This window comes from Chiloscyllium punctatum, chromosome 20 (genome assembly GCF_047496795.1).
Source record: "Chiloscyllium punctatum isolate Juve2018m chromosome 20, sChiPun1.3, whole genome shotgun sequence".
In the NCBI taxonomy this organism is placed as follows: Eukaryota; Metazoa; Chordata; class Chondrichthyes; order Orectolobiformes; family Hemiscylliidae; genus Chiloscyllium; species Chiloscyllium punctatum.
This window is the reverse complement of record NC_092758.1, coordinates 9,668,767-9,695,220: the sequence shown is the minus strand read 5'-3', so window position 1 is coordinate 9,695,220 and position 26,454 is coordinate 9,668,767. Positions and strand designations below refer to the sequence as shown.

The following is a 26,454-nucleotide window of genomic DNA, read 5'->3' as shown; positions in this document are numbered from 1 at the left end:
GGTCAGCACCCCTGGTTCTCCTTGATGACCTTATCATTTGTGGAATGTAACCCATAAGAATTAATATAGGAATTTTCATTTACATCTGTTTGAGAGAAATGTTGTAATTTTCTTTACTCTAAAGGATTGCGTGCAATTCTGGTCTCTTTCCTATCGGAAAGATGTTGTGAAACTTGAAAGGGTTCTGAAAGATTTACAAGGATGTTGCCAGGGTTGGAGAATCTGAGGTACAGGGAGAGGCTGAACAGGCTGGGCTGTTTTCCCTGGAGTGTCAGAGGCTGAGGGGTGACCTTATAGAGGTTTACAAAATTATGAGGGGCATGGATAGGGTAAATAGGCAAAGTCTTTTCCCTGGGGTCGGGGAGTCCAGAATTAGAGGGCATAGGTTTAGGGTGAGAGGGGAAAGATATAAAAGAGACCAAAGGGGCAACTTCTTCACGCTGAGGGTGGTACGTGTATGGAATGAGCTGCCAGAGGATTTGGTGGAGGCTGGTACAATTGCAACATTTAAGAGGCATTGGATGGGTATATGAATAGGAAGGGTTTGGAGGGATATGGGCTGGGTGCTGGCAGGTGGGACTAGATTGGGTTGGGATATCTGGTCGGCATGGACGGGTTGGACCGAAGGGTCTGTTTCTGTGCTGTACATCTCTATGACTCTATGATATATGAACAAGAAAGTTTTCCCCTCAAGGTGGAAATTGTACATTGTTCATTGGAAGGAATTGGCTTGCTGGCACTAATCTTGTTTGTAACACTTCTATTCTCATAGACTCACAGTTCATCGTTTGAACTCTTGTTTACAACAAGTCAGATATAAAGCATTAAAAGGAGGCCGGTTTATATGTTTGTGAAATTTACTTGAAGGCTCATTGTCGCATTGCATTTGCTATTGTCCTTAGACAGTAGTGTAGGGATGAAGTGACAGTTGTTGGGTAATCTGTGATGTAAAGTCTTCCGTGCACACCTCCCTGAAAAAGTCTCACATTTACGTAAGTTCTTATGTATTTTCTCCGACACACCTTTACGACTTGTTTTGAGAATCTTGCTTCTAAAGCAGCAAATAGCAACCGCATTTAATCTACTGCTAATACAAAACTAACACATTTATTTAGCCCACTCCGAAACAAAATATGGGTCTGATAAATGGTGTAAGAAGGATTCAAACTTTTGTTTTGAATCTTTGTTACAAAAAATATTTTGGTGGCTGTGGATGCATGCAAATTTCATTTTATATTGATTTTGAGTTGACAATAATCATTCTCTTTTTCAGGTTGTCTTTGACCTCAGTTTAGCTCGAGGTTTAGACTACTACACCGGTGTGATATACGAGGCTGTGCTGGTCCAGAATCAGGCTGACACCCAGATGCAACAGAACGAACATTGTGAACCAGTTGGTGTCGGCAGTGTAGCTGCTGGAGGGCGATACGATGGCCTTGTTGGAATGTTTGATCCCAAAAATCGGAAGGTGCCATGCGTGGGAGTCAGCATTGGGATTGAAAGGATATTCTCCATAATGGAACAGAGAATGGAGGTACTACAACTGACCCCTTGTGCCATTTACAGCAAAAAAGTATATTTAAGATGAGAAGCATTGCGTTACTTTGACACTTTATACCTGTTGCAACACTTTTCAGTCAGGGTTGCAACTTCCATTTTCCATCAAGTTCCTTTAGTTTAGTGTGGCTGTTCTCAAATCAAATTTCATACATTAGGTTGAATTGCACCCCCTAATAAAGTGTACCTGCTTGGGAGACCAGAGACACTTTGTTATTTTCAGTGTACTCGCAGTCTGAAAGCTATATATTTCAATGGATTGACACTAAAGTTTGATCCTGATACCTGGTCAGTTTGATGTTTAGTTTATGGTATTTATTTTCGATAAAACAGGCATTAAGTTTGTCAGTGTCCTCTTCATGTTTCCTTTTGGTTAGCTTTTCAAATGTGAACACCTATTTTTATCCTATTCACTGGTGCTGCAGTAATTAGGTGCTAGTATTGAGAGTCCTGTATTCCAAAAAAAACAGAATTTGAATGCAGTTTTTTTTAAATCTGGAAGTAAAAAGAACTGACAATTGATAAAGGGTTAACAAGTAGCTATTGGAATGTTATAAACAAACAACTGGGTTCTCCAATGACCATTTATGAACGAGAGGAGCCACCTTTTTTCCCATTAGACCTATGTGGTTGTAGTCTCACACCAGTGCAGTTAGTGCAGAATTTTTTTCTGTTTAGTTTATGCTATGTGGGTATTGACGTTTCGGGCATGAGCCCTTCTTCAGGAATGAGAAAAGGCTCCTGAAGAAGGGCCCATGCCCGAAACGTCGATTCTCCTGCTCCTTGGATGCTGCCTGACCTGCTGCGCTTTTCCAGCAACACATTTTCAGCTCTGATCTCCAGCATCTGCAGTCCTCACTTTCTCCACTATGTGGGTATTACTGACAATGCCACTAATTGCCCATTTCAGTGGATAACTGAGAGTCAACCACATTGCTTTGCATCTATAGTCGCATGTAGGCCAGGCCAAGTAAGGATGCTAAATTTGGCTTCTTTAAAGGATGTTAATGAACCAGTTGGGTTTTTATAACAGTTGGTGATAGTTTCATGGCCACCATTACTGAGCCTACCTTTGAATTCCCCCAGTTACTGTGGTGGTATTTGAACACATGGTCGAACGACATTGGCCAGGATCTCGAGATTACTGATCCAGTAACGTTAACACCATGCTACGTCTCCCGTGAAACTTGTAAAATCAAGTAAAATGGGGAAGGACAAGGAGCCAGCAATACCCTCAGCACCTACTTTCTGAAGAAGGGTCACTGGACCCGAAATGTTAACTCTACCTTCTTTCTAAGACCTGCTGAGTTTTGTCAGAAATGTCTGGTCTCGTCTCAGTAAGTTTCAGAGATTTTTAATTACTCTGCCTTAGGAAAGATTATTTTTCCAAAAATGTTTTATTAAATGTTATAAAAAGTGCGCATAATACCATTCACCATTTACATTACATAAAATGAAAATCAGATCAGTTTTTTCCAATAATCTGTTACTCAGTACATTTAGATTACAGTTAATGTTGACTGTACTCATCATGTGTCAAATATGCAACCTGAGGGGTTTTACTTAGTTAGCAATGGCTGAAAAGCATTAGCTGGTGCTTTCACCCATTGTGTTTTTGCTGTCCTGGAGCTTCAAATGTGCCAGCCTTGAACATTTGATTGCAGGTAATTCTTTGCACTGGAAAACTAGCAAAGAGCTTCTTTCATTGATTTGGCAGCTCTTTGGCTCAGTTGATATTTGTGCTCCGCAAGCTGTTCTCCACAACCACCTGATGAACCTTGACAAAGACCACGATATATTTGTTCAAGCCTCCTTTGTAAAGCCTTGAGGGCACAGACTCAGAGACTCCTGGTATATTGGATTGATCTGACAGAGAGGGCGTTTCTCACCACCAACCAGCCTATGCTTTGTTGCTTCTTTCTGCCTTACGAACGATGTTCAAATTTTCACACTTATCAACAATGGGGTGTAATTCCACTCAGACTTTCTGGATTCTTGCTTCTGTGTGACCTGCTTTGAAATTTATTTGGTTCCATTTCAAGTGACATTCAGTTAAAACTGGGTTCTGGAGGATCTTCCATATCAGACAAAGAAAAATATTAAATGTTATTCTCTCTAAATAGAAATAATTTCACTGTGGAGTTCCTACATTGATGAAGGAAATTGCTTTAAAAATAAACTCTCCCTTTCACCTCTTTCTTTTCCTGGAACTTAAATTTCCTCTTTAGACCCAGATTGAATCTAAATCTGGAGATCCAGTGTGAAAGTGCCCTTTGTTCAGAAGTGTTGGTGCTTTTACAATTCATGAGGGTTATTTTCAATCACTGTCACTTATGGCTTCCCTCACCTGAACCCTTACTGTGAGCAGGGACTTCAGAGAGGAGCATTTTTAAATGTCATTTCAGAAAATCTCATGGTCATTCTGAAAATATTCCACTAATCTTTCTTGCAATTAAAATGGATAATCTCGTACTACCCCATGTTGAATTGTGTGCGTTTTCCCAGTCACTGAATGTGTTTGTGACCCTTTCCACCTTGCTGCCATCTATACAGCCATTAGCAATGTGAAATCTATCCATCTCTGTCTTGAACCTACTCAATGACTGAGTTTCCACAGCCTTCTGGGACAGAGAATTCACCATCCTCTCAGGGAAGAAATTCCTTCTCACCTCAGCTATAAATGACCTGCTCCTTATTCAGAAACTGCAACTGATCATTAATCTATTCACAGTATATCCTGAGATCCTTTACTTTGCTGATCAGTGTGTTGACTACTGTTCTGTTTTGCCAGGCCTCTGAAAAGAAAATTCGTACGACAGAGACTCAGGTCCTTGTTGCCACAGCACAAAAGAAGCTTCTGGAAGAGAGGATGAAATTGGTGGCAGAGCTTTGGAAACATGGGATTAAGGTTTGTGATCTGCTGCAAATGTAGCAACGATGGGGTTGATGAGTTAAGTGGAGGAATTATAGGTTAAGGAGAGATTCAGTAGAGATTTTGAAAATAATGAAGGATTTTCATTGATGGGGAAGCTACTCCCTTCAGCACATTTATCAATAAGGATCACAGTCTTTGGGATGGGGAAAGGTGCTGAGGAGGTCAATAAAATTTAACAGAGTACAACTTTTTTCATCTAATGATGATCAGCTCCCTCCGGCTCACTGCAAGTTTATTCCATCTGTAACTATTGCATTTTGCCAGAGAGTAGGATTCTATTGTAAGTGATCAGAATTTGGAATTTGTCTAGGAACTCACCAGCCCTAGTGGGTAAAACTGTTTCAGTGATGATTAGGTACTGTTTGAACCTCAATATTTTAATGCTTCTTCTAATACCATTACTGCAATGAAACTCCAACAGATTTATTAACAATGTGAACTTTGAGCAGCCTCTTGTTAATCCATTCCATAGTATTTACAGTCGTGAATTGTGTATTGTGCAATTCTGCAGGCAGAAATCACCTACAAGAAGAACCCAAAGCTCCTGAACCAGCTGCAGTATTGTGAGGAGACAGGAATTCCCCTGGTGGCTATAATCGGAGAACAAGAACTCCAAGATGGGGTTGTCAAACTTCGAGTTGTTTCTACAAGAGAGGAGGTTAGCTAAATAAAGATATTACTGCAAAAAATGGTAACTGTTTTCCTACGTTTCTGTGCACAAAACACTTCAATACATTTGAACCTTTGTAAACAAATGTACCCAAATAATGGACTCCTGCAAAAAAAAATGCATATTGAGAGATTCCAATAATGTGCAAGGTAAAACATACAAGAGGCACTCAACAAAAACAGACACACATTACAACTCGCAGACAGCCTGCAATGTATTGGATCCTTTTACACCTTAAAACACAGGGCATGCATATTGATACAATGCAACAGAGGGTTTTGTGGAATGTAAAGACATAAGATAAAACCAAGAGCTGCAGATGCTAGAGATCTGAAATAAAAAAACACATTGCTGTGAAACTCAGCAGCATCTGTAGAGTGAAAGCAGCATTAACATTTCCAGTCTGACATTCTGATGAAGAGTCACTAAACTCGAAATATTAACTCTGCTTTCTTCCCATAAGAACATAAGAAATAGGAACAGGAAGAACCCATTTGACCCTCGACCTGATGCCAGGCCCAGAGGTGTCTGTGATTTACAGGTTTTATTTATGTATAATTTTGTGACCAAATTTGTGATGATCCATAAACCTTTTGTAAATGTAGCTTAAGTGAGACAATATAAACAGCCAGGTGAAAGTACAATATTTTATTTTAAATGTAAATACAGTGAATGTGGTTGGTATTATAAGTGTCTCCTATAATTGCAAATTGAATTGATAATTGTCTTTGGATTATCTTTTGCAGGTTGATGTTGCAAGAGTAAATCTGATAGAAGAAATCAAGAAGAGATCCTGCCAGTCCTAACCTCTTCTGAAAGATGTAAAATGTCTCACCTTAAAATCTCTGCTATACAGTGATCAGTGTCGCAGAATACCGTGCTACATCATTGACCTGAACCACTGCTTGTCAATATGTACTGTGAACAAGAAAGTCAGCACTCTGTTCGCAATATGAAACAGAAAAACATTTGTTTTTTTGGAATTTACTCATATCCTACTCTAGAGTATATGTTCTATCTCAATTATGTTTGACAAGGATACCCTGCCTTTCACAAAGGCAGAGGGATGCTAGAAATTGTTGGCCAGCTAAATCAATAAAAAAGCATGCTGGCAAAGTTGCAGTCTGTTTATTGACTCAAAATATTTAATTATCCCCCTGTGTTAGCCAACCAAAAGCATCTGTGAATCTGTACTGCAATTAAATCTAATCTGTTCTAGAGTCTGATCAAATCACCTTGAACATCGAAACGAGCAGGAAGAAACTGGATTTCCTGTAAATATTCCTGCTCTATGCTTTTCTGCTTGTAGGTATAGCCATTTCTGACCAATTACATCATCCTATATAAGTCACAAATTGAAACAGTTTCTACTAGTGTTATAAGACATTGATATTCAAATGTTTTTGACATTTCCTGTTTTAAAATGAGTTAGTAATGATAAACTTCTGCCATCATTGCCCTAATCTGTTATAATTCTGTATAGGTCCCTCATGCAAATGTACTGCATGTGAAGAGGGTTTTAATATTGCTATTACTTCAAAAAGCAGTGCAATGGATGTACCTGCTTCTGACTGGGCCTAGCTAACTTTGACAGTGGAGCACAGACCTGCAGAAGCTCAAGAACACAGGAGCACTGGGAATACACAACCCAGCAACAACAGGGCTTATGACACTGGGTGAAGGGGTTGGGTAAGGGCACCAGAGAAATGGCAAGCACAAGCAATACCAGCTGCTGCCAGGTGCCCACTTATCTTTTAGCATGCGTGGACTGTCCTGTATCATCAACCCACTGACAAGTCTCTGGGCCCCAGAAGTCCTTGGATTTGAATTTGAGAGTCACAGATGTAACATTATTTTATGAATAGGAAATTTTCAATATTTGAGAAGTTGTAAAATGTTGATTGCATTCTATATTCAGAGTTCATTTATGTTATAAAGGATTAGAACCTTTGTGATTTACTACTGAAGAACATTGGCCATTTTGTGTACAAAAGCAAAATGAGATGGAAGCTAGAAATATTAAATAACAGCTGGGAGTACCCTGGCACAAATTTGGAGGATGCAACATTAAATGACGAGTTTAGTATTGCAATCCAAAAGATATGATCATTGGACAAATTAGAAACAAAAGCCCAGCATCACACACTTTGGGTTAACCACTTCCCAACTCAGAAGTACAAAACTAACACATACTCAGGAGCTAGGTCAGCAACGATGATGGCAACTAGTAATTGTGGGACCTCTCTAGTCTCACCACTCTACCACAAAAGATGTCTCTAAAGATGTGGATGGCAGGATTGTTGCTGTTCAAACACAGAGGAAATGGGAGAGACACTACCACTGCACCAAGAGAGCCCTCAGTTCTTCACCATAGTGTCCTAGGCCTAACCACCTTCAGCTGCTTCATCAATGACTTTCTCTCTATCGTAAAATCAGAAATGGGGACAAAGTTAAGTACAACTTGCAAGTCCTCAGATACTGAAGCATCTTGTGGCAAATGCAGCAAGACCCAAGCAATATCCAGGCCTGGGCTGATAGGTGATAAATAACATATCATTTAAGTGTCACGCAATAACCATTCCCAATAAGAAAAAATCTAACCGTTTCCTCTTTGAATTCAATGGCCTTACATCAGAACAGGAATAGGACAATCAGCCTGTCTAGCCTGACCTGCCATTTAATATCATCATTTCCTTTTATGCATGTTATGACCCAAACCCTTTAAGTCGTTAATAACCTCAGTACATGTGACAATAAATTCAATTCAATAAAAAAAATTATCATCCTCTATTTGAAATACAATCAAAGACTGAGCTGCCACAGCCCTTTGGGGTAAAAATTCCAAAGGAATACTACACTTTGAAACAAAGTTTCCTCATCCCAAAATAAAGGGCATCCCCGTTACTTTTGGATTAGGGAGCCTTGTCCTAGACTCTCCAGCCAGAGAATACATTTTACCTGCAACTCCTAGTCTAGGGTTGGTAGGTTTTAATGCGATCAACTTTTATTCTTCAAAACTTAGTCTTTGGGTACAAGTCCAGTTTGCCCAATCTCTCTTCACAGGACAATCCTTTCATCCCAGGAACAAGTCTGGTGAACCTTTGTTGAATTCTTTCTGTCACTGATCTCTCTCCTAAAATAAGGAGAACAAAACAATACTCAGCACTCTAGATGCCATTTAGCCAAGCTCTAAACAATTGAACTGAGACTCCATTGTTCCTGTACTCAAATCCTCCTGTGATAAAGGCTGACATTTAATTTACCTTCCTAATTATGCATATTGCACCTCCACGTTCGCCTTCAGCGACTTATTGAAAAGAACACCTAGGACCCTTTATATATCTACACTTTCCAATCGAACCTTCCTACCATTGAATGTCTAGTATCATATCAACATCCTAGAGGTTACCGTTAACTACAGAATGAGTTGGACCAGCCATATGAATACTTTGGTGACAAGTGCAGGTCAGAGGTTGGGAATTCTGCAGGGATTAATTCACTTCCTCATTTCCCTGAGTGTCTGCCATTTTCATGGATCAAGTAAGGAACACCACCAAGTAAGTTCCCTTCCACGCCACTCACCATCCTAACTAGGACATATATCGCTGTTCCTTCACAGTCACTGGGTCAGATCCTGGAAGTCCCTAAGGACATTGTTGGTCAACCTACAGCACATGGACTGAAGCAGTTCAAGAAGGCAGCTAACCACCAACTTCTCAAGGGCAACAAGGGACAGGCAATAAATGCTGGTCCAGTCAGCAACACCCACATCCCACAAGTCAATAATAATTTTAACAAGTGAGGAGTGTGATATAATACTTGAGCAACACTCAAGCTACCACCCAGTCCAAAGCAGCCTGTTTGACCAGCAACCCTCCACCACTTTCAACAATCACTCCCTCACCATTAGTAGACAGTGGCAGTAGTATGTACAATTATAAAATGAATTGCAGCATCTCACCAAGACTCTGTCAGTAGCACCTTCTCAAGCCCATGACAGCTAACACCTACAGGGATCAGCTTCCAGTTTCCCTGAAGGAATTACATTTTTCAAAGATTTGGAGATGCCGGTGTTGGACGGGCATTTACAAAGTTAAAAATCACACAACACCAGGTCCAACAGATTTATTTGGAAGCACTAGCTTTCGGAGTGCTGCTTCATTTTTTTTAAAAATGCCTGAAGTAAAAACAACTGGGAATTGCAAGATGAAAACTAATCTCTTTTACATTAAATACCCTGTAAATTGTTAAATGTCTTTAATATAATTCATAATGTATCCTTCAGTCCAATTTTAGCAGCTATGAACTGCAGACAAAAGGTCAGTTAAATTGCCCATCGTGTCCAGGGTTATGCAGGTTTGGTGGATTAGCCATGGGAAATGCAGAATTACATGGATAGGTTTGGGGGTGGGTCTGGGTAGGATGCACTGCAGAGGCACAGGGTGGATTCAATGGGCCAAATGGCCGGCTTTCACACTGTAGGGATTCTTTGATTCTATGAATACATGGCTCCAGAGCTACATGAGAATCTTTTAACATTTCCTTCCTGAACTCAGTCTTCTCCAGCTAGATCGCAATGATTAATGTATGGTTTCCTATAGTTGTTGACCATTTATCTCTGATTCAGTTCACTTATGTTAAAGAATTCAGCATTCATAATTAGTTGATGCTGAAATTTCCTAAAATATGTAGATGATACCCTGAGAAATATCTCATACAGGAAATTTATTTCCTTTGCTGAAGGAATAAGTTTTTTTATTTATCAAGACAAAAGACTAATTATTATTCTGCTCTTTGCAGTTTCAAATTATTATCTTAACAAAAGAGTCATGCTTTAAATGAATTTATTAGAGTGGTATAGCTCTGCTATGCGTCCAGATAATGTATTCGGTTTGAAGAATAGATTTCTCAGGTTGGGACCAGTTTGATTTCCAATAAAGCTGAAATGATAAATTATTCCGAATGTGTGCTTCAAAGCTTTTTTAATCACAAGAAATGACTTAACTCTCTGCATCTTAAGTTAAAGTTTGTTTTAAAGATGACTTCGCTAACAAAATTGCAGTGGAAACAATAAATCCATTTATTACAAGCATTCTTTAAATTTTTAATGTAAATTTCTCATTACAATTTTATTCAAAGTGGAAATGTGCTGTCTCCATACAAAATAAATATGGTTCACCAATTTTACATTTTATTTCCAAACATGTATAATTCATAAAATTGGTGCAAGAAGACCAAACACGAGCTATATTAACTATCAACATGCTTTCTCCCTCAGCACTCCAAAGAGCCCCCCCAACTCCCGTCACCATACCACTATTGCTTAAATGCTACCCCCGCATGCTTCAATTCAGCTCTGATAAAGAGTCATCTAGACTTGAAATGTTAGCATGCTTTCTCTCCATGGATGCTGTCTGATCTGCTGTGATCCCCGGCACTTTTTGATTTCAGTTCAGATTCCAGCATCAGCAGTATTTTGCTCCTATTCGGACCTTTTTTCTGTTGATACATAACTTGAATGCATGTACTTTACTGATTACATATTCAAAACATTACATCCTGCCAGAGGCAACAATAGTCTGATGGTATTGTTACTGGGCTAGCAACCTAGTAACCCAGGTCATGTTCCTGTGAGCAAAACAAAAGAACTGCAGATGCTTGAGATCAGATTAGATCTGCTCAATTCACTTGGAAGAAAGAAGTAGCATTAATTAGTTTGGTAGAACTTTTCTTGATCCTACCGACCCCCTTTGCCTGATGTCAGAGATGGGAAAAGATACAGCATCAAATGAAAACAATAAAGATATTTACACAAGAGCAGTTAAGGCTTTTAAAAGAATATAACATGCACATTAAAGGCCCCTGCGGTGCAATGGTAATGACCCTACTTCTGACGCCTGGGTTCAAATCCCACCTGCTCCAAACGTGTGTCAAAATGTCTCTGAACAGATCAATTAGAAAATATCTGTAAGATGCACAGTTTAAATTGAGCCAAAGGTATTAGACAGAATCAGTGTCAGCAGTGTATTCCTCTCTGCAATACTGCTGTTTCTTCCTCTCAACATTATTTTTAACATTGCCTCATTACTTTTTGGGAGCTTATTTTAACGTGTGGATTTGAACATAAATAATATCATTATTCGCAAGTTGTCCTTGTGTTCATTACAGCTCAGTTGGTAGCACTAGTGCCTCCAAGTCTGAAGGTTCTGGGTTTAAATCCCAATTCAGCTCAGATGTCTAGGCTGACACCATGGTCAGAGGTGCTGGCATTTGGATGAAATACTAAACCAAAGCACCATCTGCTTTCTCAGGTGGATGTAAACAATCCCATGGCACTCTGACAAGGAAGAATAGGGGAGTTGTACACAGTGTCTTAACCAATATTTCTCCTTGAATAAAAATCACAAGACCAGAGACTAGACTATCAAAGTGCTTTGTGGGTGTTTACAGGAAATGCAGGGTTATGGGCAGGTGGGGGTTCTGGTTGGAGTACTCTTCAGAGGGTCAGTGTGGACCTGATGGGCTGAATGGCCTGTTTCTGCACTGTAGGAATCTATTAGAATCAGAGATATATAGCATAGAAACAGACCCCTTTGGTCCAGCTCATCCATTCTGACCAGATATCCTAAATTAATCTAGTTCTATTTACCAGCATTTGACCCATACCCCTCTAAACCCTTCCTATTCATACATCCACCCAGGTGCCTTTTAAATGCTGTAATTGTATCAGACTCTACCACTTCCTTTAGCAGCTCATTCCATACATGCACCATCATAAAAGGATTGCCCCTTAGGTCCCTTTTATATCTTTTCCCCTCTCACTCTGAACCTATTCCCTCTAGTTCTGGATTCCCCCACCTCAGGGAAAAGACCTGTCTCTTTACCCTACCATGCCCTCATGATTTTATAAACTCTATAAGGTCACCCCCTCAGCCTCCGATGCTCCAGTGGAAACAGCCCCAGCCTATTCAGCTGCTCCCCATAGCTCAAATCCTCCAAACTTGGTAACATCCTTGTAAATCTTTTCTGAACACTTTCAAGTTTTACTTCATGCATAAGTATTGGATTCAGGATCCCGCTTCAGAAATGTGGAATCCTTTTACCAGCCTTCCTTTAACTATTTTGAGTTTGCCATCACATATATTGTTACATCAAAAGTGGCAGAACCCTCTGATACAACTATTGATAAACTATATAGGCTCCTTTGGGCTTATTGATAGAGGCGAGGAAGAAAGTAATGATAACTAACTGTTATAAATTATTAGTTAGACCTCATCTAGAGTATTGCACCTAATTCTGATCACTGCACTGAGGATAATTAGAGTTGGTGCAAAGAAGATTTGCCAAAGTGATTCCAGGAAGATGGTTACATTGAAGGAGACTAGGGAAGCTGAGATTGCCTTTATTTAACACTAATCATTCCCAGGTGGAAACAACAAATGGAGGAGATAACGGCAGGTCAGACAGCATCCATGGAGAGACAGCAAACTAATGTTTTGAGTGTGGATGACTCTGATGATGCTTTTTGATCTGCTGTTATCTGCAGCATTTGCTGTTTTCAGTATAGATTCCAGCATCAACAGTAATTTATTCCTAAATCATTCTCAGGTGAGCTGCCTACTGAACTCAACAGATTGTGATTCAGGCCAACCTTGCACCCATCGATCTGTGACCAATTTATTCAGGATTTTTGGTTGGGGTAAAGGAGTCATCATTTAAAGATTACTTGCTTTAACATTGTTTTATTTGAAAGCTACTAATGAAATTGGAACTAATGTGTTTGTTTTAAGCAGTGAGTTTTGGTTTAAGGTTGTTTTCTACAAACCTCCTGTTTTCAAAAACTTGCCCCATGTTTCCATTCCCATATTTTGTTCTCTCTGGCTTCACGTTCCTGTCTTCATCATTTACCATTTAAAAATTCTTCCTTTTAAATCTCCACTTTGGCTTTCTATGCTGCCTGCTGTTCTCAAAGTCCTGGACTCCATCTCATGCTGAAAAATGTTAAGACCTAACTATACAGTTTTTGCTTGGTTTGATAACTTACTTTGTAAATTACTTAAGATAGGAATATACATTTACAGCATATGCAGTACAGTTTTTCAGTCTCAATTCAACCCCTCCCAAACAAAAAATGTCTGTAGGAACCTGACACTGACTTTAACAATGATTCCTATGGGAGTCAATGTTTCACTTATAGAATCACACAGCACGGAAACAGACACTTTGGCCTAACCAGTCGATGCCAAACATAATCCCAAACTAAGTTAGTCCCACCTGCCTGCTCCTGACCCATATCCCTCCAAACCTTTCCTATTCCTGTACTTATTCAAATGTATTTTGAATGTTGTAATTGTATCCACATCCACCACCTCCTCTGGTAGTTCATTCCACACATGAACCACTCTCTTAGAAAAAAATCCCTCATCTTTTTTTTAAAAATCTCTCCTCTCATCTTTAAAAATGTGCCCTCTAGTCTTAAAATCTCACATCCTAGGGAAAAAGATACCTACCACTAACCCTACCTATAACTCTCCTTAAAGTTGTGATTTTTAGAAATTTAAGAGATGAATTCTTGTATTTTTCTGACTGAAAATTAGGATTCAGCACCATGAAGATTAAATTAATAAATGGAGATGATCTGAGGTTGTCTTAAAAATGTTTTTTTTGAGCTAGATAGCATATTGTGAGCTTAGTGAATAGGCTTGACCAATCACTGTCTGTGTTTCTCTTGGGAGAATGATCATAGAGAATGGAGTTTTTAAAACCAACAGTCAGTGAGAAACTGTTTCTGCTGGCAAGATCAGTAACAAAAAAAACATACAAATTCAATTGCTGAAGAAGCTGGTAAAGAGATGAGAAATATTTACCCAGCAAGTTTTTAATAATCTTGAATGCAATGTTTACAACACGGTGGCAACGGATTTATTCTTTATATTTAAAAGGAGCTTAAGGACAAAATACAGTGCTCTGAAGAATGGGCAGGGAAATTTGCAGAATTAGGTAATTCTTCTAAGCCCAAGTGCAGTCTAAATGGCCTCCCTCTATATCTGATATTCTCTGAGGGGCTGCAGTTATGAAAAAAAAACTCTTTAAAAATGCTTTGATTTAAAAATTGATTGGGAAGGAAATCGCATGGCCTAATTAATCATCAAGGTAATAGATTGTTAGTCTTGAGTTAAAAAGAGTGTCTCCACTGACTGGCAGTGCAAAGATCACAAAGTATAACGGGATTAGAGATGAGTTTCTTTATACAGAGAGTACTGTAGATAGAATGTGGAATTCTCTGCCACAAAAGCAGAATCCGCAGTTATTTTTAAAAATGGAATTGGGGTCGTTGAAAAAGATGATGCAAGAAGACATGTCCAGCAGTGGGACCAGACTATCTTCAAGTAAACCTAGTTCAGAAGGTGAACTTATAGCCTGCTATTTACTTTCACGTTGCAACTTGAAATGTTCAACACTGAATTAGTAAATTAAGAGTTATTTGCGAAACTTAGAATCAAATTGTAAGGCTGTGAAAGGTCCACGTACCGTTTGAGGGTAGTTTCGACTTTGAAAGGTAGATATTAAATGTTTGGAGGTAGTTGCTGATTCTAAAAGTAATAGCGGTAGAATGACCTAGAAGGACTTTGATCTACTTTTGTCGGATTCAGAGTTTCTGTTTAAACTGCACCTCCACTCACCCCCCAAAAAACAATGTAAGGCTTTCCCCAAGAGGCTCCTCTCCCCTTCAATCTCTGTTTTCAGACACAGTTTGACCAATGGTTACAATGGGACTCGGGGTCATATAAAAGGGTGGAGGGTTTCAGCTCATGGTTCGACCCCGGCGAGAGGGTGAGTAGATCAATGAATGGCGCAGTTAGTTTGGGTCTGATTCGGTAATTAACAGGTAAATGAATGGGCTTTTAATCCTAGGGAGGCAAATCCCAGTTAAAGATTTTTATTTCGCTCAGTTTAAAGAGCTGACTCGTTTTTCGTAGTGCAGTGTGCATATGTGTTTGGAAGATATTGCAGCTTTGCATAATGCACGAATGATGGTAATGAGTTTTGTGATTGTGTCCTGATACTTTTTTTTCTCCCCCTCTGATCTTGGGACAACTGTAACCTGGGAGTCTGTCCAACACAGAGTAAACTTGGGTGGGCCAGTTCCCTCGCCCGACGCCGCTCCAGAAATGTCCCTCGGGTCGATCTCCAAGTGCTCTTCCTGCTTTGGGGAGCTGAGTGTTAGGCTTGGCAGGCTGTGTCCGTGTTTGGAGAGTATCACTACTCGGTCTGATCACAAGTAGCTGCCCTCACGCAAAGCGTGTGGGGGACGCTGGAATAGCGTTATCATTAGGAACCACAAGCCCTGGCTTTGTTGAACTTTTTTTTTCCCCCATCCTACACCCGGTCCATCCCTGAAGTGTGAAAGTGACACTAGTTAAAAGTCACACAACACCAGGTTATAGTCCAACAGGTTTATTTGGACTGTTGGACTATATAGTCTGGTGTTGCGTGATTTGTCCACCCAAGTCCAGCACCGGCTCCCCCAAATCAGAAGTGACACTAGTTAGCATAGAATGGGAATAAATTACCGAACAGCAGGAGGCCATTCGGTTCATTCTGCCTTGTTGGTGCTAACAGCCAAAGTGTAAAGAGAATTTTACCTACCTTAAAATTCAAAACTACCCAAAGTCTGAGCTGGGAGCAAAAAAATCTCAATACTCTGATAAACAACACTGTACAAAAGAGGTCTATGTTTGATTGGGCACTGAACATTTACAAATGCAAAATCTCCAAAATACATTTTAACACTTGACTTTAATGAAAGTAATATTTAACTTGAATTTTTATTTAGGGAGTCCCCACCTTTATGAACATATTGTAGATTTCATTGTGTATATTCTGCAGAATGGCTTGACTCAGTGCTGAGTTTTTGATCTTTCAAATATTGTATATAAGCAGATTACTTTTTCCCTCTTTGATGACTATTGTGCATTAGAATTTCAGTTTCACTATTCTGTATGTTTTGCAATAATACTTTCCACAGAAGATGGCAAGTGATTTGTTGAACACGCCAAATAAGTTGGCATTCGAAGCATGGGTAGAAGAAACTGGCATCACCCTGGTCCAGATCAATGGTCAGAGGAAGTTTGGTGGACCTCCTCCAGGTTAGTCTGAGATGTACAGCATGGAACCAGACCCTTCGGTTCAACCCATCCATGCCGACCAGATATCACAACCCAATCTAGTCCCACCTGCCAGCACCTGGCCCATTTTCCCCCTCAACCCTTCCTATTCATATACCCATCCAAATGCCTCTTAAATGTTGCAATTGTACCAGCCTCCACCACCTCCTCTAGCAGCTCATTCCATACACGTACCACCATCTGCATGAAAAAGTTGTCCTTGGGTCTCTTTTATATCTTTCCCCTCTCACCCTAAACCTATGCCCTCTAGTTCTGGACTCTCTGACCCCAGGGAAAAGGCTTTACCCTATCCATGCCCCTCATAATTTTGTAAACCTCTATAAGATCGCCCTCAGCCTCCCGACGCTCCGTAAGGCATTTTCTTTGTTCCTGAACTATCTGCTGCCAGTGTAGGTTTTATCTTTGTTTTTGTCTGGTGTGACCACTGCTGTAATTTCCAGTTTCCAATTTTGTATTTTTTGAGCTTGTATGAGCTCTGAAGAAGGGTCATTGTTTGGAATGTAGGAACAGGAAGAGGCTATACCCTGAGAGTGACCTCTTGATTCTAGTTTTCCCCAGCCAGAGAAAACATCTTCCGTGCATCTAATCTGTCTAGCCCTGTGAGAATTTTATACTTTTGTTATACATTTCAACAGACGTGCATTTCCTCTGAATGAAGAATTTTGTTTGATTCTGGCAGTGACTGCATCTGCAAGGACCTGCAGAAATGCACGTTAATATTAGCAGTATTTACCAGTGTTCTTGCGTACTGGATAGTTTATAAATGTTAGACAAAAAGAACAACGGCTGCTGGAAATCTGAATTAAAAACAGAAATTACTGGAAATTCTCAGCAAGTCTGGCAGTATCTGTGAACAGAAATCAGAGTTAACGTTTCTGGTTAAGTGACCCTTCCTCAGAATGGAGTGTGTGTGTGAGAATGTTTCTGCTTATCCTGCAGGCTGGACTGGTCCCTCTCCTCTGGCTGGGTGTGAAGTCTTTATCGGCAAACTACCCCAGGACCTCTATGAGGATAAGCTAATCCCGTTGTTTCAGATGGCCGGGAAACTTTACGAGTTTCGTCTCATGATGACGTTCAGTGGTGAAAACCGGGGATTCGCATACGCCAAGTATGCCAATCGCTGGTATGCTCAGTGTGCCATTGCCATGTTCAATGGCTACCCAATACGTGATGGTCTCCCCATGGTAGTTTGCAAGAGCACGGAGAAGAATGAGCTTTGTGTCAGAGGCATCCCTTTGGGAAAGCAGAGACTGGAGGTCTTGGAAGTCCTTAAAGAGCTGACTGAGGGTGTAACTGACCTGTCGCTCTATCTCAACATGGACCGGAGAAAAAAGATGGCACTGTTTGCGGTTGTGACATATGAAAATCATCGAGCGGCAGCAATGGCAAAGAAGAAGCTTGTAGAAGGTAGGGTTCATTTTGTATTTTGTAAACTTCCGTGAATTCCTAGTGTAGTGACGTGACTGTGTCATTCTCCCATCTTCCCCATGCAAGACACACCTTGTAATCATTAAGAGTCGTCTCTCTCAGAAATGTCTCCAATCTATCAAACAAATTATCTTTGTTTTCTCTAGATGATCCTGCTAATTTCCCTCCTTGTTAACCACAGCCAAACAAGTTTGACCTTTTATCCAGCTCATCACTACTTGTCCTATCCCAAACTGCACAAAGCAGAGGTTGTACTGCCTAACATTTCAAATGTTGCATCTTGAACTTACTCTAGGGTTTTCAGAAATCCGATTGTGTGATCAGACTTTTAACTGTCTGCTTTCTTCATGTCCATGTCAATACATCTGAAGTTTACACTGGAATCTTGTTTGAAGAACCAGAATTAACCTTTCAACTTTCATTGAATGGAATGGGCTGTCAGTCCGTAGCCAGGAGCAATCTGAAAGCTGACCCCCCTCCCTCCCAACTAAGGGATGGATCATCAAATTGAATCCTTTCAGGTCTCTATGCCCACTCCCCAACCTCTGAATGAGGAATCAAGTAACACTGGTTATCATAGTCATAAAGAGGTATACAGCGTGAAACCGACCCTTTGGTTTAAAATGTCTCCATGACTAGATATCCTAAATTGATTAAGTCACATTTGTCAGCATTTAGTCATTCTCTCTGAACCCTTCCTATTCATATACCCATACAGATGCTTTTTAAATGTTGTAATTGTACCAGCGTCCACCAACACATCTGGCAGCTTGTTGCATACAGGGACCACCCTCTGTATGATAAAGTTACCCCTTGGGTCCCTTTTAAATCTTTCACCTTTCACTTTTCACTTTTCATCTTAAACCTATGCCCTCTAGTTTTGGGATCCGCTACCCAAGGGAAAAGACCTTGTCTATTTATGCCCCTTATAAGTTTATAAGCCTGTACTAAGGTCATCCCCTCAGCCTTTGATACTCTGGGGAAAATAGCCCTAGTCTATTCAGCCTCTCCCTATAGTTCAACCTTCCAACTCTGGTAACATCCTTGCAATTCTTCTGTGAACCCTTCTGAGTTTCACAACATTCTCCTTTTGTGAGGAGACCAGAATTGAATGCCTGGAGGGTTGTGGTAATATACACATTTCTTTTCTCACAGGCAGTTAAAATTGTGGACTCCTCTCCCACAAACAGCATAAGCTTGAGGGCTGAAGGGCCTGTACTGTTCTATGTTCTATAAACAGCAGTAGCTCTTGTGTTATGCACTCCGCTGAAAATTGCAGATTCATTGGAAGATGCTTTTCATGGGTATGGAGGGATATGGAAGTTGAGGCAGGTGGGTAGTGTTCAGGTATAAGTTACTAAAAACCTCAATGAGAAGTGGTACAGGCTTGAGGGGCTGAATGGCCTCCTTGTGTCATCTTCAATATGTTGTCAGCTAGAGGATTGAATGCCAGTTTGGATTTTCTGCTGCTTTTCCACACCAATAATTTGCTGGTACAAATCCAAGTGCAAGGTTTGAATCAAGAACACTTCACATCCCATTAGATCTCAGATTTTCAGAACCAACCCCATTGATGCTGTAATACAGCATCTAACTGACTCCTAAATGAGTTATCACATCTTTAGTGCAAACTTTATGCTCCCTCCAAGTGTCCTCCCATTTCTTCATCTTCCAACTGCAAAATCCATGTTTAAAACTGAATCCTCATGGAATGAGCTTGGGTGGCTGGGCCAGCATTTATTTCTTATTCCTAACATTCCCAGATAAGGTTGAGATGAGCTGTATTCCTGACCCACTGCAGTCCATGTTGTGTAGAGCTAGCCAGTGAGTTGTTAGGAAGTTTCAGGATATTGGCCCAGCAATGGTGAAGGATCAGCAACAAAGTCCCAAGTCAGCATGATGTGAGGACTTGATAATCTCACTAATCATTACAAATGGATATGTAGTTTAGAAGAATGAGCCAAATTTTGGTAGCTGAAGTTTAAAGATAAGTGTGAGGTTAACCATAAGTGGGATAGAAAAGAGATTATTTAAATAGAGAGAAACTTCAGAATGCTTCAGTGCAAAGGAATCTAGGTGTCCTTGTACATGAATCAAAGAAAACCAGTATGCAGGTAATAAGGAAGGCAAATAGAATTTTGGCATTTACTACTAAAGGCATAGAGTATAAAATTAGGGAAGTGTTGCTGTAACTATACAAGGCATTAGTGAGACTGAGAAAGTGAGGACTGCAGATGCTGGAGAGTCAAGAGTTAAAAGTGTGGCACTGTACCTGGACACAACTTTCTTCTCCTTACTAGAGAAGGGATGTAGTTCTGATGGAAACACAGGAGGTTCAGTGGATTGATTCCAGAGATGAGTGGTTTGTCATATGAAAGAGAGATTGAGCAGTTTATGTCTATACTCTCTCTCTCTCTCTCTCTCTCGTTTAGAGGAGTAAGAGGAGATCTAATTGGAGTATATAAAATATGAAAGGGAATTGACAAAGTAGAGTGGGCATTTCCTTGTGGGGCAATGTAGAATGAGAGCTCCTAGTTTTAGGATGATGGGTGACAGATGTAAAACAAATGAGGAGAAATTAGTTCTCCTAAAGTATGATTAATCTGTGGAATTCATTACTCCCGAATATAGTGGATGCTAGAATGTTGAGTAAACTTTGAGGAGATAGATTAGGAACATCAAAGTCATGTGGAATGAGCAGGAAAATGGAATTGAGGCAAAAATATGGTCAACCATGACTGTACGAAATGATGGCCATGGTGTGGAGGTGCTGATGTTGGACTGGAGTGGACAAAGTCAGAAGTCACGTGGCACCAGATTATAGTCCCAACAGACTCCACAACCAACTGAAGAAGGAGCAGTGCTCCAAAAGCTAGTGCTTTCAAATAAATCTGTTGGACTATAACCTACAGTTGTGATTTTTAACTTGATTTATTTAAAAGCACAACCTTTTGGAGCACTGTCACTTTGTCAGATGAAGTGTAGAGAGGCACAGAATACACGGATGGAGAGATAATGGCAAAATAATTGCAGGTAATTAAATTATTTGGAATTATCTTACCATTATCTCTCTGACTATATGTTCTGTGCCTCTCCCCACTCCCCTAATGAAGGGGCAGTGTGCTAAATGATGGAAAGCTGGCCTCGGTTTCATGATATGATATAAATGTCTCCTGAGAAAGGTAATCTGCTGTCCTTATCTGGTTGGGTCTACATGTGATGCCAGGTCTGCAGTAATATGGTGGACTGAAGTCACCTCCGAAATGGCTGCAAAAGCCCCTCCGTTCAGAGACAGTTGTGGGTGGGCAAAAAATGCTGGCTTTTCCCAGTGACACGCTCTATCTGATGAAAGGTTAAAGAGTGCTTTTTTTCTGTAGGTTATAGTTAAGGAGATGGAGTTTTGCAGATTGTTGTTAATATTAAAGTTTAGAGTCACACTGGGAAACTGAGTAACTGAACCTTGCAACTTTTAAGTGTGTTAAACTTTTTTTTTGACATGCGTTGTGGCAGCTGAAGGCTTACATTATCTCCAATATGTACCAAGTGCAGAACCCTAGAACAATTGAACTAAATACTTGATCTATCTGCTGTCCAATTTGTTTAGGGGTGAATTGAATTTATTTTGTGGTTTAAAGTTGGTTGCCATGTGGCTAATTCAACAGCTGTTTTAAAAAAAAGTCATGATTGTTTAATTCAACAAAGTAATGGATGGAAATTCATTTGTTATTCTGGTTGATGGTAATTTTTTGCCTTTGCTTCTGGTTTCAGGGTGCATTGAGCTCTGGGGCCGAGCCATTGAGGTTGACTGGGTGAAAATGGATGGGAAACAGAAGAATCACCACAGCCTCCTTTCCCAAACCCAGCTGGGCTTGCCAATAGCTCCGTGGTTGGCGTTGCCTCCTGGGCTCTCCCTACCACCACCAAAGGGTTTCACCAAATGTTTCACGTCTGAGTTAAATGTCTCTGCCAACCATGGCCAAAGCATGGCATCAGTTGGATCAATGGACCTGATGACTCGGTGCCTTCACTCTGAGGGTTCGGGTCTCTTAAATGCCCGATGTGATGATGTTCAAATTCTGAATACCTATTGTGCACATAAGAAGCTAGGGACTCCAGTGTATGACATCCATCCTCTGAGGTCTGACCAGCATCGCTTTCTGTTTAAAGTGTTCTTGCCAGGGCTTGCTGCTTATTTCAGTGGGACAGTGACCCTGGCTCCTGATGAGCGGGCTTTGGGGAAGAACAAAGCCAAGCAAGAAGCTGCCCACCAAGTCTTGATGTATTTGGGTGAGTAAATGTATTTCCTTTAGTGTTGTGGGAGCCTGTTCACTCCACCATCTTGAAGGTAAAGGGCAATGTTGGTCAAGGAACATCCTCCTCCCTGCCATAGTGTCTCATCATCCTGACTCAGAACTGCATATCTTCTTTTTATTTTAACTGGATTGGTACAAAAATGAATAAAAACAAACCTTGGTTTAAGGAAACTAGAGTGTGAAGTGTGTAAGTTAGAATAAAGCTAAAGAGAAATCTGGTGAGAGGTGCTTTCCAGAGTTACTATATTCATTGTGGGTGGGGTGGGGGGCGGAGAGAGAGAGAGAGCAAATGGACTTAATTAGTGATTGGCTTTGTGCAGGGAGGCCATTCCTCTCACTTGAGTTTTTTTTTAGGGTGTGACAAAGGTGGTTGAGGGCAGAGGATTGATGTCGACATGGACTTGACCAAAGCCTTTCATGAGGCCCCTCATGTAGGTGAAGTCTCATAAGATCCTTGGTGAGCTGATAAGATAGATACAGAATTAGCTTCTTCAAACAGTAGTGGTGGAAGGGTATTTTTCTGACTGGAGATCTGTGACCACAGGTGTTCTACAATGATCAATGCTGGGACCCTGTTGTTTGAAATACATGTAAAGTGATTTTGCAGGAGAATGTTAAGTTTAATGATTAAGTTTTCAGACAACTCAGAGGTGCGGATAGTGAGGAGAATTGTCGGAGGATACAGCAGGATAAAGATTAGGCTGGAGACTTGGGCAGGGAAATGGCAGATGGAATTTAACCTGGACAAATGCAAGGCGATGCATTTTATTTTTTGGAAGGTCGAATGCAAGATGGAAATTTACAGTAATGTTTAAAACTGTTATTAGCATCAACACGCAGAGGGATTTAGATGTAGAAGTCAACAGTTCCTCGGAAATGGCAACATAAGGTGGTCACGAAGGCACATAGCGTGCTTGCCTTCATCACTTGGGGCATAAAGTATAAAAATTATCAAGACATGTTGCAGCTGTATAGAAGTTTAGTTAGGCCACATTTGCAATGTTATGTATAATTTTGGTCACCATGCGACAAGAAGGATGTGTGGAGTCTTTGGAAACTGTTTACCAGGATGTTGCCTAATTTGGGGAGTATTAGCTACGAGGAGCGATGAGACAAACTTTATTTGTTTCCATTTGAACATCAGAGGCTGAGGCATGACCTGATAAAGAGTTTACAACGTTGAGAGGCAGGGATAGAATAGATGGGAGATTTTTTTTTACCGGGAGTAGAAATTCAAGTATGAGGGGACATGGGTTTAAGGGGAAATGTTTTTAAAGGAGGTGAGAAGCAGGTTTTTTAATACAAAGTTTGGTAAGTGCCTGGAATATGCTGTCTAAGGTGGTGCTGGAAGCAGATACATTAGCAACATTTAAAATACAGCTGGAGAGATATACGTAGAGAATAGAGGTAAAGGGTTTTTAGTTTAGAAAAGCATCATGTGTCCGCATTGGCCCAGTGGGTTGAAGGGCCTGTTCCCATGCTGTACTGACATTGTTCTGTTGTGAACACTGAATCTCACAAAGGGTATATTAATATTGGTGATAGTGCCATACTAATTCACTGGAATGATACCAACGGCTCAGCAATTGAAATGAATTAAAGCTGCATTCCTTCAGCTATAATCCAGGTTTTAAAGAGTTTTGTTGGATAGATGGAGTGACCGGAGCCTCTGGGGGACCCCAGAACAGTGGGGGGGGCTGTAACCTTAAAAAATTTAGAGCTAGGCCATACATAGACCATTCCAAGAAGCAGTTCTTCAGTGTCCCGGAAGTCTGGAATTCCTCCACACCTGGCTCTGCACTACCTCCGTGTTTTTAAAATAAAGGAGTCTAGAGTCTTTTTTTTAAAATTTGAGGTGAGGGTAAGTAACCAACGAGTTTCAGTAAATGACCAACAAATGTTAATTGTTGAGGAAAGGAAAGATAATATTTCTGTTTGAGAAATTTTCAAATTATATAACTTCCAATAAGGGCTGCATGAGTGTCTTCTACTTGTATATTCAGAAAAATGTACATTTTGGGTTTCCCAAAGAAGGTCCTACTCTCTTCCATCCCAGCCCTTCTATGTCTTGGTAGCAAATATTGTGGAAATAGCCAAACCTTAACTTCAGTATTGATTAATCCTTTAGAGAGTATTAAGGAGTGAGGGATGAAGTTATTGTGCCTCGAGGTTTGATTAAATGTTGGAAAAGGCTGGACAGGTTGAATAGCTGACCCATGTCCTTAATGGGGAAAACTCATCGGTAGAAGTGTTGATGTGCTGATTTAAATTTGATGTTCTCGTTGCACCATTGTTTACTCATGTGTGGGGTGTGGGTGTTGCTGGCTGGCCAGCATTTATTGCCCATCCCTGGTTGCCCTGAGAAGGTGGTGGTGAGTTGCCTCCTTGAACCACTGCAAGTCAGTCTACCTGCTGTCGGTTGACCCACAATGCCATTAGGGAGGGAATTCCAGGTATTTGGACCCAGCGACAGTGGAAGGGATGGTGATGTATTTTCAAGTCAGAATAGTGAGTGGCTTGGTAGGGAGTTATAATCTGTAAACGGGATGGGAGTGATGGTGGGGGGAGAGGGCATAAGATTTCACCGTTCTGTTTATTTTACAGTTTTGCCATTTTAACTTGTAATAGAGGCTACATGCATTGTTAATAGGCCCACATTCCCACTTATTGTTTTCTTAATAGATTCTCAATTTGCTTTCTATTTAGCTTTTAAAAGCAACGTTGGGAGTTTTTTTCAATTTATTGCACCATTTGCTTTCTTCGTGAGGAGAACTCTTAAAAAGCAACCTGCTAGGTTTCCATTGTTTTCCTGCATTTGTGTAAAAGCTTCTGGACCAAGTTGTAGTTAAAAGCCTTGGGACTCCATTTTATAATGCTGCTGTTGTAACCAAGGATGAAATAATTTCTCTGTGGATGTGTACAGTCCATTTGTGCATGTTTAAATCGACACAGGTTTTAGTCTTGTTTGCCTAATACACTTGAGATAGAATACATAAAACATCTTTCTCCATGCTGCTAATGGTCTTTATTTCCATTACAGGTCATTCCTTGGGTTTTGATGGTTTTAATCTTCCTAATACTCTGACTGTGAAGAACCCATTTTGAATTCTAGGCTTTACTCTGAACTATAATTTTTTTAAATTCTGGAATTGTTTTTCAAAGAAAAATTGTATCTGAGCACAAGTTTATTGTTGTTGTTGCACCTTCACATGTTTGTTTCTTTTTTAATCTGAACATGTTTGCCACTTCTTTTTTAAAAAAAGTTTAACAATTGGTAAGTTTGCCGACTTATTCTAAGCTCTGCCAGGATACTTTCTTTTGCACTTAACTAGAGATGAGCGATCAAGTATGATTTTAATTCCTTTGTCTGTACCAGTTTAAGCTGAGCTCCTGATATGTTTACACTTTATAAAATTAAATGAGGAAAGACACCTTTAATGTGCCAATAAGAAGCTTGCTTTTTTTCATCTTTTTAAATCCTATTTAACTCTCCAGGAACAGACTTTTAATGCAAGATTTTCAAATAACCTTTCCTTAAATTTTCAAGTGTCCACATTCTTGATGGAGCCAGTCGTTTCATGAAACCCAAACTGGTTAACATTGGAGGACCTGAAGTATTTATAGCCATGTTGAGTGTGTTATCCTCCCCATCTACATGAGTGCTGAATTATCAATAGAAGCTTTTTTAGCACAAAGTGAACTATCCAGTCATTCAGACTGACTGTGGATTGTATTCAGTTGCTTTATTTTCAGTATTTTTTTTCTAAAGTATAAATTTAGTTGGATTTCTGTTCTCTTTGCGATTGGGGATTTCTGCTGCATTTAGGCAGCTCACTTAAGTATAATGTTGTAAATATTGCATTGCAGTCCAGTGACTTTTAAAGAGAAAAACCTTTTTTTACTTGTGCTTTTTGGTATTTTGCCCACTGGGACCTAGACGAGTCATTGCGTGTTAGAATCTAGATGGAACAGAGATGGATTAAGGTTTTGCTCCCAAGGTACAGGTGCAATATTGTTCAGTATTTTGTTGAGGACCTCAGTAAATGGGTCACAGCTTTCTAACTACAAAGGGTCTGTGATGTCCTGGAATTCCTCGAATTTTCAGTCTCACTTTCTGCTGCAGTGATTGTTTGATAGTGTGCATGCTGGGATTAACACATCTACCAGCTACAATCTTGCTCACAAATGGTTTTGATATGACAGTCTAGAAGACTAAGGAAGCAGGAATTCAGCACCTCACACCTTTTTTTCCCCCCCATTTTATACAAACATGGCTGATCTCATCTGGGCCTCAACTCCACTTCCCCATAACCCTTAAACCCATTATGGATTAAGAATCTGTCTGTGCCCTCCTTTTAAATT

At 40.2% G+C, this 26,454-nt stretch overlaps 2 protein-coding genes across 3 annotated transcripts in view; both read left to right on the top strand.

Annotated features, from left to right (window-relative positions):
- The window catches only part of hars (histidyl-tRNA synthetase), a 31,875-nt gene extending 25,597 nt beyond the window's left edge, over window positions 1-6,278 (top strand). For both annotated transcript variants that reach the window (XM_072590276.1, XM_072590275.1), the window contains 4 exons: window positions 1,274-1,534; window positions 4,349-4,465; window positions 5,004-5,150; window positions 5,909-6,278. In XM_072590276.1, the coding sequence (XP_072446377.1) occupies window positions 1,274-1,534; window positions 4,349-4,465; window positions 5,004-5,150; window positions 5,909-5,968 (585 nt within the window). In that variant the 3' untranslated portion in view covers window positions 5,969-6,278. The remainder of the gene's footprint in view (window positions 1-1,273; window positions 1,535-4,348; window positions 4,466-5,003; window positions 5,151-5,908) is intronic.
- A 9,905-nt stretch (window positions 6,279-16,183) lies between these two features.
- LOC140492305 (dead end protein homolog 1-like) lies at window positions 16,184-25,197 on the top strand. The gene is made up of 4 exons (XM_072591255.1): window positions 16,184-16,312; window positions 17,291-17,758; window positions 21,548-22,066; window positions 25,133-25,197. The coding sequence occupies exons 1-4, from the start codon at window positions 16,195-16,197 to the stop codon at window positions 25,195-25,197; spliced, it is 1,170 nt and encodes a 389-aa protein (XP_072447356.1). The 5' UTR covers window positions 16,184-16,194.
- The last annotated feature ends 1,257 nt before the right edge of the window (window positions 25,198-26,454 follow it).

Coding starts and splice junctions, on each gene's coding strand:
- LOC140492305 (XM_072591255.1), top strand. CDS start 16,195: ATGGCAAGTGATTTGTTGAACACGCCAAATAAGTTGGCATTCGAAGCA. Junction 16,313..17,290: donor GTTTGGTGGACCTCCTCCAG/GTTAGTCTGAGA, acceptor CTTATCCTGCAG/GCTGGACTGGTCCCTCTCCT. Junction 22,067..25,132: donor CCAAGTCTTGATGTATTTGG/GTGAGTAAATGT, acceptor TTTCCATTACAG/GTCATTCCTTGGGTTTTGAT.